This window comes from Marmota marmota, unplaced genomic scaffold (genome assembly GCF_001458135.2).
Source record: "Marmota marmota marmota unplaced genomic scaffold, marMar, whole genome shotgun sequence".
Taxonomy (NCBI): Eukaryota; Metazoa; Chordata; class Mammalia; order Rodentia; family Sciuridae; genus Marmota; species Marmota marmota.
In genome coordinates this window covers 1,266,354-1,279,802 of record NW_026000021.1, presented here as the reverse complement: position 1 = coordinate 1,279,802, position 13,449 = coordinate 1,266,354, and the positions used below count along the sequence as shown (strand labels likewise).

At 39.9% G+C, this 13,449-nt stretch overlaps 1 protein-coding gene across 2 annotated transcripts in view; it reads left to right on the top strand.

The window, feature by feature from the left end:
* The first annotated feature begins 4,182 nt into the window (after positions 1-4,182).
* The window catches only part of Marco (macrophage receptor with collagenous structure), a 38,630-nt gene continuing 29,363 nt past the window's right edge, over positions 4,183-13,449 (top strand). The window contains exon 1 of one of the 2 annotated variants that reach the window (XM_048810427.1): positions 4,183-4,375. In XM_048810427.1, coding sequence (XP_048666384.1) covers positions 4,267-4,375 — 109 coding nt within the window. In that variant the 5' untranslated portion in view covers positions 4,183-4,266. The remainder of the gene's footprint in view (positions 4,376-13,449) is intronic. The other variant, XM_048810426.1, reaches the window with a different exon arrangement.

Sequence of the window (13,449 nt, the reverse complement as noted above, 5' to 3'; positions counted from 1 at the left end):
CATGTGATATCCTCTTTGAGGTCTGACCTCTTTTGCTCAACATAAAGGAATTTTTAGAGTCATGCATGTTGTGGCTGATTTCTTGTTATGGCTGATGATTATTGTCCCGTTGTATGGCTATATCACAATTTATTCACCTGTCTAGGTAATTTGTGCTGTTGATTCTTAATTTTTAGAATTAATCATTAGTCCTCGGACTTCTTATGCACCAGACACTGCGCTGGTCCTGAGGATGCTGTGTGACCACCACTGTCACTCACACTGGAAGGAAAAATAGTTAGTTGACAGAACATTTTCAAACATTTGTCCCCTACATAAAACATATCTCATCGACTGTGCTGGGGTGTTCAGGTGGACAAGAGCATCCATGACCCCACTGTGAGTCAGGGATGGCAGGGAGGCCGGAAGAGATGTGGAGACTTGGTTTGCCTGTTTGCAGTGAGTTTTGCTTTGGACTCTTAGGTTGGTGTGGGTGATTTTTATATCATGCAATAACATGGTTTCCCCAGTTTTGAGCTGGAATGCGGTTACTCAAGGGTCCTTCTTGCTGATTTTCCAGGCAAATCACTCACTGAACTAATTTGGGACCCACTAGTTACTGCAAAATCGAGTTCTGCAGAGGCTTCTGAGAGTGGGTCAGACTCACATGGGGGCCCCACCCCCATTTCTCTTGTCTAATAAAGCACCGAGAGCCACTTGGCTGTCACTTCAGAGAACATGAGAAGTTGATGTAAGTGTATTGCGGCCTCTTCGAATATACATTTAAATACTCCAATCCAATTATGTTCACTCTGCTAGAAAAATAAAGCCAAACACTGCATTTCTTGAGCAACCTGTTTCCCAAATGCAAATCAACTACTTTGTCTGGGGAAGAAGCAGCCAGATCTGTGTTCTAGGAGATAAGAATATAGGAGGAAATTAGGAAATGTGGTACAGTTGTGTGATTTATGCTTGATGGAAGGTTTAAGGGGTTTTTCAGGGTGTCACATTGATGCTGACCTGGTATTGAGTGCCACTCAGCACAGAGCCCTTTTGTTTACAAATGTGCTTACTCAACTTGTCACTTCCCTTGGTCCTCCCAGTCACCCTGTGGGCACAGTCGTGCTCTTCCCTGCAATGGGAACACTGAGACCTAGGGCTAATGAGAGGGCCAGGGCCAGGGTGAGAGTGTGAGCAGCATTGTTATAAGTGCATTGGGATGCTGGCTTTATTTTAAATGTTGCTATTTATCTGATCAAAGAATTTTTGTATTAATTTTGATTTAAAAAAGAAACATTTACTTTGTTAAACTATTTATCTTGAGAACTGCATCTTCACAAGGCTATTCTGGGCCAGGCTCTTAGTCTCAGGCCCTGTGGCATGGAAAGATTAGTTTGAATCACATAAATCTCGATTTATTGCATGTGAAAAAGGGATGAACATCAGTAATTTCATATAGTTCAGCCTAAATGGATTCCCCCAATTTGAGGTTAAGGGCTCCCCCATCTCTGTGCTGTAAGTGGACATTTCAGATGTCCTCACCCTGACTGCACATTAGAGTCACTTATTAACACCTCTCTTAGGCAGAAAGTGGGAAGCTGGCATGTGTGTTTTCGAGAAGTTCCTCTGGTGCAAACCTCTGGATTGGAGCTCCTGGATTAAATCAGAATTAAACCAGGTTACAGAGGCAAGATGTCCTGGATTCGAATTTTAATGCCAATCCTTTCTAACTGCATCATCCAAGAAAGCTAAGTTGCGAGTGTTGGCTATTTTATGCCTTGCGGATAAGTAACGACAGATCCTAGGTAACACTCCATGCTCCAGCAGCTATGAGTTTGTGCTGAGGTTCAGAGAAGTGAAGTCATTTAACCAATTCCACACCGCAAATTCATGGAAGAGCTGAGTTCAAGACTCAGGTGCATCTAGCCCCAGAGCCAGAACTGAAAAGTATTTGACATCCACTAAATAATCCCTCCAAAAATAAAGAGGTACTTGATAATTATCCCATAGCATTTTTTAAAAAAAAAATGTCTTTTTTTAGTTATACATGGCAGTAGAATGTATTTTGGCAGAGCACAACTTATTCTATTTAGGATCCCACTCTTGCAGATCTACATGAAGTGGTTTCATTGGTCGTGTATTCATATATAAGGACAGGAAAGTTACGTCCAATTTGTTCTACTCTCTTTCCTATTCCCATCCTTCCTTCTTTCCCTCCATTTCCCTTTATCTAATCCAATATTTCTATTATTTCACCTCCCCACCTGCCTTGTTTGGGGTTAGCATCCATAAATCAGAGGGAACATTTGGCTTTTGTTTTTTTTGGGGGGATGAGCTTATTTCACCTACCAAGCTATGGAAACAACCTAGGTGTTCTTCAATGGATGAATGGATAAAGAGAATGTTGTATAAATACACATTGGAATATTACTGAGTCATAAAGAAGAATGAAATCATGGCATTTGCGGTAAATGGATGAAACTGGAGAATATCATGCCCATAGCATTTTCTAATGAGCCCCACCCCACCCCCATGAGCATCAGCACTAAGCCGAGGAGGAAGTGTCAGAGGCAGAGGCAGAGGGGAGGTACTGGGATCAAGAGTGAGCAGGTTTATTTGCCTGGGGGTTTCCCTCCCGAGGGGGAAGTCCTCTATTATGGGGCACTCTCTGCCCCAGACTTCTGGCCAGCTGCCTCAACTTCCTCATCCCAATTCTCTCCTTCAGTCTTCTCATTCCCAGCTTCTGTTCCTGGCCCTCTGCCAAAACCAGTGACCTCCTTGTGTTGAAATTGTGGGCGCCACCAGGGATGCCTGCCTTGCAGGGGACTTCCAGTAATACACTTTTCTGAATTCCATTCCCCTTTCACTTTCTGCCATGCCACAAGCCAAAGAGAGTGACCCACCTTGGCTCTGGCCTCATCTGCTGTCCACTTTCTTTACCTTTTCTGTCCCAAAGAGACTCCAAATCTCACCAGCTGCCCTGCCTCAGTGAGTTTAGACTTCTTCTGTTTCCTACTTGGGAAGCCCTTGCCTTTTCTTGATCTCCAGATCAATCCCCGTCATCCCTCTAACACCACCTCCTTGATTTAGGTAGTGAAGCTTTTTCTGATAGGCCCACCATCCTTGCCTCCCCTGCACCCAGGACTGTCCTCTCAGCAACATCTGTCATTGCTCACTGCACAGCAACTTTCTGCAATTTCATCCGTGTCCGTGTCCATCTTTCATACTGGACTGTGAGCGTTGTTAAGGCAAAGGCACACCTTCATCTCTCTGGTACCTGCAGCTTTGCAGCTCCTCCAGGGAAGACAGCAATATGGCCATAGTGTTTATTACATACCAGGTGCATGCATAGCCACCTTACATGATTTAATTCACTCAATACAACATTTATCAGCATTTTCCTTATTTTACAAATGAGAAAAGTGAGGCCGAAAGCTTGAGTGAATTGCCCTGGTCACACAGCTCCTATGGAGAAGAGAGAGAATTTGAAGCAGGTATTCTAGTTCTTAGCATTTGCGTCTTAACCACCATGCTGTATACAAGATTCTTGGTAGGGATGGTGACAGGAGACCAAGAGGGAAAGCATCCTCCCCTCAAGGAGCTCAGATCTCACCAGGGCTGCCGGAGCAAGAACATATATGCACACCCATTCACACAGAACATGGGAAAACTACAAGAAGAACTCTAACCAGGTGCTAAAATGTGTGCTACAGAATAATGCTTTTCAAACTTTAATGTGCATATGAGTCACTTGGGAATCTTATTTAAATGTATTTGGATTCAGTCTCTATAAGGGAGGAGCCAAGACGATGCATGTCTCACAAATTCCCAAGTGATGTTGATGTCGTTGGTCCAGGGACCACACTTTGAGTAGCAAAGGATGAGCTCTCTAAGCATTGAAGTAGGTCAGAAAAGGGAGATTTCAGTGTGGTCTGGAGAGGTCCTGGGACAGCTAGCCTGCTCCAGGCAGAGGGGAGGAAGAGAACCATCCTTCCATCCTTGCAAGGGTCATCCAGAGGTCTGGGAACAAGGGAGTGTCCCAAAGTTCCTGGATCGCCCTTAACAGTAAACTGCAGTAAGCAGAAGCTCCACATGTGAATGACCTGTATTTGAGAAATACCCTGTCCCGATCATGTCAGAAAACATTTTGCAAATTCAGAAATCAGAGCCAAAGGGAAGTCCTATGTGGTCTACCAGTAGCTATAGCCATTACATGGGAACGAGTGGTTCCTCTTAGGGGAACATTTCTGCTGGCTCCAGGACTTTGTCCACCTATAAAGCTTAGTAATGGAAAATAAGGCATCCTTCAAGGAGGAAGCATTCTTGGGGAACACTGAAGAAGAAGCAGCTTCTGACCAAATCATGTTTCCTGGGATAGAGACCTTTGAAATCTATGGTAAAGTACCCGCTCCTAATAACAGAATTATCTGGTAATTCAGTCTTTCTGTTGTTGAGCTATAAGGAGACCAGTCGATAGAAAAATCTAGATTTGCACCCTTATTGGATTTTGCATCTGACTCTCACTATGCAAGTCTGGAATGTATCAGACTGGAATCTCTGGAATGCTATATAATAGATGTTATATCTTTAGCATTTAAGGTTTTTTTCTTAAGCTTTGCCATTCTTAAATCTTAATTAAATATTTTTGCCTTGAATAAATGCTAGTGCTTATTAAATGCCCACTTTTTAATGAGTATCTTATTCTGATACACAGGTTGTATGTTAAATTAATATGCAGAACTGAGGAGGTCAAAAACTTCTACTGTGCTGAAGCCAAGCACCACATGTTTTTTGGTGCAATTCCTTTAAAATTCTTTGACAGATTCTGTTGTAACTGAGGTGTTGATCCAGAAACACAGTCTTCATTTCATGTTGGTCAGGATATGTTCATAGCTTCAGAATTAGTTTGTCCTATATTGAACACAGGTTTTAAAAATTCATTCCACCCTGTTGTCTCTATTTTCTCCCTCAGTGTTACCCAGGTGATGTGTTTTTTTAAATCTCCTAGAATCTGTAGCATTTTTAAGTCAGGGGTGGGTTTGCTTCCCACAGTCAGTCTCTGATTTTTCCCATTCTAGAACATTCTCCTGGAATCATCTTCCAAGGTGATTAGGCATTCCCACTTCCAGGTTTTTCTGGACTTTGGGTGTGTGGAAATAACAGCCATGGTCTGTCCCTTGGCCTGGTCTGGAATTGGTGGATGCAGGAAGATGAAGGGTTGGGGTGCTTTCTTAAGGAATTTATGGTAAAATGCAGAGAAAGGCATGTGTGTGCGTCACTGTAATCACTGTTGGCTGTTCAGAACTTTTCAGAATATAGAGTCCTGGATATGTGGCTTTATAGGGTATATAAAGTGTTTTAGAAAAATCAGCTAATCAAACATGCTACCCCCTGGGCACCACGTGCAGTACCCAGGCAAGAGACATGAATGAACAGGACCATTGGCTTTGAGGAGTCCACGCTTGGTGGTGGTGGCGTGAGGGCTCTCCATAAGCTGACCTTTTCCATACAGTTTGTCACCAGCTGTGACAAAGATTTTTACAGGACATGGTGGAAGGAGCTACCTGGTATGGGGCCTAGAAGTAGAGTCACTTCTAAAGTTAAAAGGGAAAAGGAGGTTAGTTACAGAGAGGGGAGTGTCTGGGGCAGGGGTGGGAGCCACATGTCTATATATAATAAGAAATACAAATGGCTCTATACTATGGGGCCAAATTTGGGTGGAGAAGCTCAGTGGAATTGAGGCAGGGACCAAGGAATGTAGACTTTACCCTGAGATGATGGAGGAGGTTGACATGGGGCTAAGAAGCCCTGGTTTGCATCTGAGTTGCTCGCTGTGGTAGATGGGAGACTGGGGGACAGGCTGGAAAGAGGTGAGGACAGAGAGGATCATGGCAGCAAGAGATGATGAGGGGCAGGGGCTTTATGGAAGGAAAAGGGAGAATGTCCTGGAGAAATATTAGAAGTCAGATCATGCATGGGGTGGTGGTGGGGGCGCTCTACAGGGAGGTGAGGGAAATGCAAGTCAGGGGCACATCCCAGATAGCTGACCTGGGTTGCAGGTGCCATGAACTAAAAATCGGACCAAAATACCAACACCCCTCCGTTATGCATGGAACATTTTCCTATCATGTGAATAACTTCCTGCCTTCTAATTCAAAGTTCATGGAACATATGGAACTTTCTAGATGAGTATCATTATGAGCTGTAATGACTGTGGGGCTCTGAAACACAGTGACCCCTCAGGGTTCATCACATTGATTAAGACGACTTGTTTCATTACTGATGCTCCCAACAACTTTATTTCTGTTTAGCCTGCTAAAGATCTTTCCTGCTTTTTTCTTTCTTCTTTTTCTCCTTTCTGTTTCTCTCTCTCCCCCCATCCTCGCTCCCTTCTTTCCTTTTTTCTTTCTCTTTTCTACCAATGTAGTTGTTTGATTGTGTGTTTGTTTCTTCACCCAGAGTTCACCAAAAAACATCACTGGAAAACATTGGCCATATCATGTTCTCATTTATTTTTGTCCATTCTTGCTGGTGTTGAAATATAAACGATTACCTTCCCCTGCTTGAAAACACATAAAACTTTTTTTTAACAACTCAACAATACCATGAGGGGTGTTTTATACATACTCTGAAGCAACTTTTAGAAAGAAGCTTCAGAAACTTTTGAAATGTAACCATTTTATCTAAAATTAATCTAAAAATGGCAATGAGTATGAATTTTGCAGGTTATTTTTCAAGCAAAATAGTCTGTCTCCCTCCCTCTGGCCATTGTGTGACATCACACCTTCTCCCTCCAAGCTGCCCAGTAGTAGCAAGCCCCACTCTGTTCCTTTATCACCTCTGCAAGCAGGGTGCTCTTTTTTTGTTGTTCTTACCAACTTTTTTTTTTTTTTGGTACTTCGGATTGAACTCAGGGGCACTCAACCACTGAGCCACATCCCCAGCCCTATTTTATATTTTATTTCGAGACAGGGTCTCACTGAGTTGCTTAGCACCTCACCTTTGCTGAGTCTGGCTTTGAACTTGCGATCCTCCTGCCTCAGCCTCATAAGCCGCTGGGATTACAGGTGTGCGCCACCATGCCCAGCCTTACCAACTTTATGTGATAGAATTGAAAAACAAAAATTGTATAGGTTTACAGTATAACTGCGATGATTTGATATACATTGTGAAATGATCACACAATGATTGCTTTGGTACCTGAGGGGACCAGACATTCCTGTGGCTCTCATCGCACTTAGGGTTTAACAGAAACCCAGGTCCTTTCTGGGTCTAGTGTTCTGCCCCATCTCCCACCTCAACCACGGAGCATTTGAGTTGGAATGAGAGATTTCTATTTATGTCTGTGGACTATATATCTTTCTGGGATGTACCTGTTTCTACATTTTTGAAAATTAAGAACATTTGTCTAGCTTGGGTCTTCCTGATCCTCCTACTGTGTCTGTACCTCAAGGAGGACTGTGTTTCAATCAGATTTTTCACCACCGTGACCAAAAGACCTGAAAATAACAATTAGAGGAATAAAACTTTATTTGGAGGCTCATGGTTTCAGAGATCTCAGTCCATAGGCAGCCAATTCCATTCCTTTGGCGGAAGAGTGTGGTGGAGGAAGGTGGCTGGGGACATGGCACCAGGAAGCAGAGAGAGAGAGAGAGAGACCTCTCCTCACCAGGACAAAATATAAACCCCAAACGTGTCCCCAGTCACCCACCTCCTCCAACCACAACCTACCTCCCCCTACCAGGGGATTAATTCTCCAATTGGGTTAAGGTTCTCATAACAGTCTTTTCCCCTCTGGACCCTCATGCATTGTCTCACACATGAGCTTTGGGGGGACACCTCACATCTCAACCATAATATTCCACCCTGTCCCTCAAAGCTCATGTGTGTCTCACAATGCAAAAAATATTTAGTCCATTTTCAAGAGTCCCCATAGTCAGCTGTTCCAGGAGTGCCCCCAAATCCAAGTTCAAAGACTCTTTTGAAAATCAAGGCAGACTCTCAGCATGAGCTCCTGTAAAAATCAGAAGCAAGTTACATGTATCCAATATACAAAGGTACAGAGTAAACATTTCCCTTCCACATGGGAGAAATAGGGGCACAGAAAGAAAGGAGGAGACCAAAGCAAGATCAAAATCCAGCTGGACAAGCAAGTCCCGTAGCTCCACGTTCAGCATCCGGGGCGCAGGGCATCCTGACATCCTCTCCAAAGAGCTTGGGTAGCTCCACCCCTATGGCTTTGCGGGTAGCAACCCACATGGCCTCTCAATTCTCTTGGCTCAATTCCTGCAGCTTTTCTAGGCAGACATTCTGCAGTACTGGTATGTCTTCATCTTGGGGGTCTCTATAGTAGCTTCAGCTTCTTCCTCACATCTCTACATCACCCCTTCAGAAGGTTCCTGCAGACTCTGACCCTGCTACACTTTGCCTAGCCTCTCAGGCCTTCCTTTAAAATCTTGATGGACGCCTCCATCACCCCCTAACTCCAGCCTCCTGCAGTCACCACCTAATTAATCCCTATCAGCAGTTGAATGCTCTGATTAGGTGAAGGCTCTCATGACCCCATCATTTCACCTCTGAACATTCTTGCATTCTTGCACGTGAGCCTTTGGAGGACACCTCATATCTAAACCACAAGAGACTTTTCCACATCTGTGGGCTCTTGTGAGTCTAGCACACGGAACACAGGATTTCTCACCAACTTTAAGCTTCCCGTCCTTTTTCACAGTATTATTCCCCCACCCATTTCAGTCTAAAGAAGAACTTTTTGTTTTGTCAGCAAAGAAGACTCCAACAAAATATCAGTAGAAAAATCAAGGCTTCATTGTTTGCTATCATTGGTATTATTTATTGGGTCCCAGCTGGGCATATAGCTGGCCCTTCTTTCTGCTCTAAAGATGATCCAAGGACACTTTTAAACATTCCCCTAAGACATCCTAGTCCTCAAGTCCAGACGGGTTCTGTTCTGCTAATGTGACTGCTGCCACTTCATGTAATAATTCTGACCTCGTTTGCCATGTTACTATTTCTCATCATCTTTTAAATATCTGATTTTACAACATACTCTTTTTTTTAAACTTTTCATTGTGAAATAATTACACCAATTCACAGAATGTTGCAAAATACTTAAAGGAAGGTCTTAATGACCTTCACCCAATTTCCTTCAGCAGTAACATCTTATATAGCTTTAGTATGTCACAGCCAGGAAATTGCTGTGATTCAGTTTCTCCTCGCTGTTTGTGTACGCATTTGTGTGTATGTCTGAAGTTCCATGCATCTCTGTGCTTTATGACCACACATACCTCTCAGTCCTACATAGCAATTATTAACCCCAGCAACTACTAATCAATTTCTCATCTCTATAATTTTGCTATGTTAGAAATGGTATATAAACAAATTGCACAGTATATAACTTTTCAAAGATTGATAATTTTTTTTTACACATAGCATAATTCCCTTGAGATCCATTCAATTTGTTGGGTATCAATATAGGTTTTTTAAAAAAAATTAATGAGGATACATGCCATGACAGGAATGTTCCACAGTATGACTGCTCATTCATCAAAGGACATTTAGGATGTTTCCAGTTTGGGGCTATTATAGATAAGATAGCAACAACCATTTATGGAAAAGTTTTTGTGTGAACATGAATTTTCATTTCTCTAGGATAAATGTCCAAAAGTATGTTGCTGGGTTCTAAGTGTATGTCTGGTTTTACAAAAACCAGTCAATGTGTTTTCCAGTACAACTGGACCATTTTACCTTCCTACCTGCAATGTAAAGCTGATCCAGGGTCTTCACAAGCCCAGCATTTGGCATTCTATTTTTAAAATTTTATCCATTCCCATAGATATGCAGTGATTTCTCATTCTAGTTTTAATGTTGAATCTTGTTTCAGGTGCGTATTTGCCATTCGTACACTCTCTTCATTGAAATGTCTTTTCGTGTCTTTTGCCTGTGTTTTAATTGGATCATTTGGGTTTTTGTTGTTCAGTTTAGGTTTGTGTGCTTTTTCCAGTGTTGGGGATCACAACCCAGGGTCTCACACATGCTAGGCAATGGCTCTGCCACAGAGATGAATCCACAGCTCTAAGAGTTCTTGATGCAGTTTAGATACGAATCCTTTGCCAGATATTTGGTCTGTAGATAGTTTCTCCCGTCTATAACTTGTGATTTTATCTTCTTAACAGGGTCTTTTGCACAGCAAGCATCTTTAATTCTGATGAGGCCCATCCAATTTAACAATCTTCCATTTGTAGTTTGTGCTTTTGGTCCAATCTGAGAACTTTTCACCTAGCCCTAGTTCTGATTTTCTTCTATGTTGCATTCTAAAATTTTTATAGTTTTACTTCTTAAAATTAAATCTATGATCCATCTTGAGTTGTTTTTCACGAGATATGAGGGTTTTTTTGTTGTTGTTTTTAATTTTTGTGTTTGTTTTCTTGCCAGTGGATGCCCAGTTGTTTCAGCATCATAGGTTGAAAAGGCTGTTCTTCCCCACATTGAATTGCATTTTCATCTCTCTGGGATTTTGATAGAAATTGTGTTACACCTGTAGGTTGACTTAGGGCTAATTGGCATCTTTACTATGTTCATGCTTTTATCCATGAACATAGAATGTCTCTTCATTTATTTAAGTATTTGCTTCTTTTTTAAGTCAGAATTTTGTAATTTTAAAAAATCAATTGGGCAAATTTATGTGAGTTTATTTCTGGTTTCTTTATTTTGTTCCATTGACCTATGTGACTATCTCAGTCCCATTATCAACTGTTTTGATTAGTGTGCTTATAAGACTTGATGTCAGGTGGATTTATTCCTCATGTTTTATTCTTTTTATTTTCAAGATTGTTTTAGTTATTCCAGGGCCTGGCCTTTCTATATAATTTTTAATATCAACTTATCTGTACCAACAAAAAACCTTTCTGGAATTTTAGTAGGAATTGCACTACTACATCTATATGTAAATGTAGGGAGAATTGACATCTTTACAATATTCAGGCTTGAATCCATTAAGACCTAGTCCATATGTCTCTTCATTTATTTAAGTCTTTGATTTTGATTTTTTTTAACCAGAATTTTGTAATTTTCCGTATTCAGATCCTATATATGTTTTCTTAGATTTACATCTCAATATTTTATTTTCTTTGGAGTAATTATCAATGCTACTGTGTTTTGATTTTGGTTTTCACTTATATTTTGTTAGTATATAGAAAGAGGATTGACTTTTATATGCTGATCCTAATCTTACAACTTTGGTGAATTTATTTCTTTTTAGGAGGTTTTTGTAGTTCTTTTGGATTATCTATATAGTCACATCTCTTGCAGATAAGAATATACTTATTTATTTGTTCTTTCCAATATCTTTTTTTTTTTTACTTTTTGCACTGGCTAGAATTTTCCAGTACTATATTATAGTAAGATGGAAAGAATGGACATGCTTAGCTTGCTCCCAATATGAAGGGAAAAGATTATATTCTGCCTTTCATAATTAAGTCTAATGTTAGCTTTAGATATTTTGTACATGCTATTTTTCTTTTTAAGTTGAGAGTCTGTTGAAAGTTTGTAGTCAAGTTCTCTAGGAGGTTTTTTTTTAGTTATTCATGGACCCACAATATCTTTGTTAATTCACCTTTATGTGGTGCTGAGGATCAAACCCAGTGCCCACATGTGTGAGGCAAGCACTCTATCACTAAGCCACAACCCCAGCCCCTGAGAGTTTTCAATATGAGGCTATTTTTATGTATTATGTGTATGAATCATGTGAGTTTTGCTATGACTTATATTTTGTCAAGTGCCTTTTCTGCTTTTTCTTTATGGTTTTTCATCTTAACTTGTTGATCTGGCATATTGTTTTGACTGATTCTCAAATATTGAACTATCCTTGCATATCTGAAGAGATCCCACTTGGTAATGACATATAATTCCTTTTAAACATTGCTTACTATGATTTATTAATATTTTGCTAATATTTTTTTATGTCAAAGTCCATAAGTCATATTGGTATTTAGCTTTCTGAGGACTTTTTTTTGTGTACTGCCTTGTTTGATTTTCATATCAGAATAATTCTGACTTCACAAAATGATTTGGGAAGTATTCCTTCCTCTTTCATTTTCTATACTATATGTATAGAATAGATCCTAATTCTTTTTTTAAATGGTTATTAGGACACTCAAGAAAAATCATCTAGATCTAAATATTTCTTTTTGAGGAGCTTATGAATTAAAAATTAAATTTATTTAGTGGTTATAGATATTTGAATTATCTATTTTATCTTGGTTATAGTTTGGTAGTTTTTGACTTTTGAAGAATTGGACAATTTCCTTTAACTTAAGCACAAAGTTAGTATTAGTATGCTCCTACTTTTTATTAATGGCAACATGGTCTGTAGTAAAATTCCATCTCATTTTTTGTATTAAAGATTTATGTCTTTTTTCTTTGCTATCTTTGTGAATCTCGCACAAGGTTTGTCAATTTTAGTGATTTTGTTCAAAGAAACTCGTTTTTGTTTCATTGCTTTTCTTTTTGTCTTTCTATTTAAAATGAACTGATATCTGTTTTATCTTTAAGATTTTCCCTTGGATTATAAGGGTTTACTTTGTTCTTCTTTCCTAGTTTTTTAAGGTAAAAACTTAATCTGTTGATGTGAGACCTTTTTCACTTTTAATGTAAGCGATTCATGCTACTCATTTCCTTTTTAGTGCAACTTTAGCCACATAAACTTTGATCTATTGTAGTTTTCATTAAAATTTTCTTTGAGACTTTCTCTAGGACTCACATTTTATTTAAAAGTACTTTTTGAAAATTTCCAAATATGTGGAGATTTTCCTCTTGTATATCCATTATAGAGTAGCCTTTTATTATTTTATTGTAAAAGAGTATATACTCTGTAGGGCCTTGGTCTCCCCCCTCATCTTGTCAATGTTTGTTTTATATTCACATCTATCTTGGTGAATGTTATGGGTGTGCTTGAAAAGAATATGTGTTCTGCTGTTACTCCCTGAAGTGTTCTCTTAACATTCATTAGGGCCTGTGGGTTAATGTCTGCAGTTCTTCTGTGTCTTTGCCGACTTTCTATCAAATAATGACAGCAGGATATTAAAAGTCTTCAATTGCAGTTGTGGATTTTGAAGTCCTGCTGTTAAGTTTCTTAGAGAAAACATATACGTGTGTCTTGTTTTATAATCTAGTCTGCTGGTCTCTGTCTTCTGATTGGAATATTTAGGCCATTTACATATAATTCCTGATAGGTTTTAAATCTGTCATCTTATTTTTGTAATTTCTGTTTTTTCCCTCCATTTCTCATTCATTTATTTTTTTCTTTATTTAAGCTTCCAATGGATCATCTGAACAATTTTTAATTTCACGTTGATTTATTCATAGTTTTGTATGTGTGTGTGTGTGTGTGTGTGTGTGGTGCTGGAGATTGAACCCAGGGCCTTGTGCATGCGAGGCAAGCACTCTACCAACTGA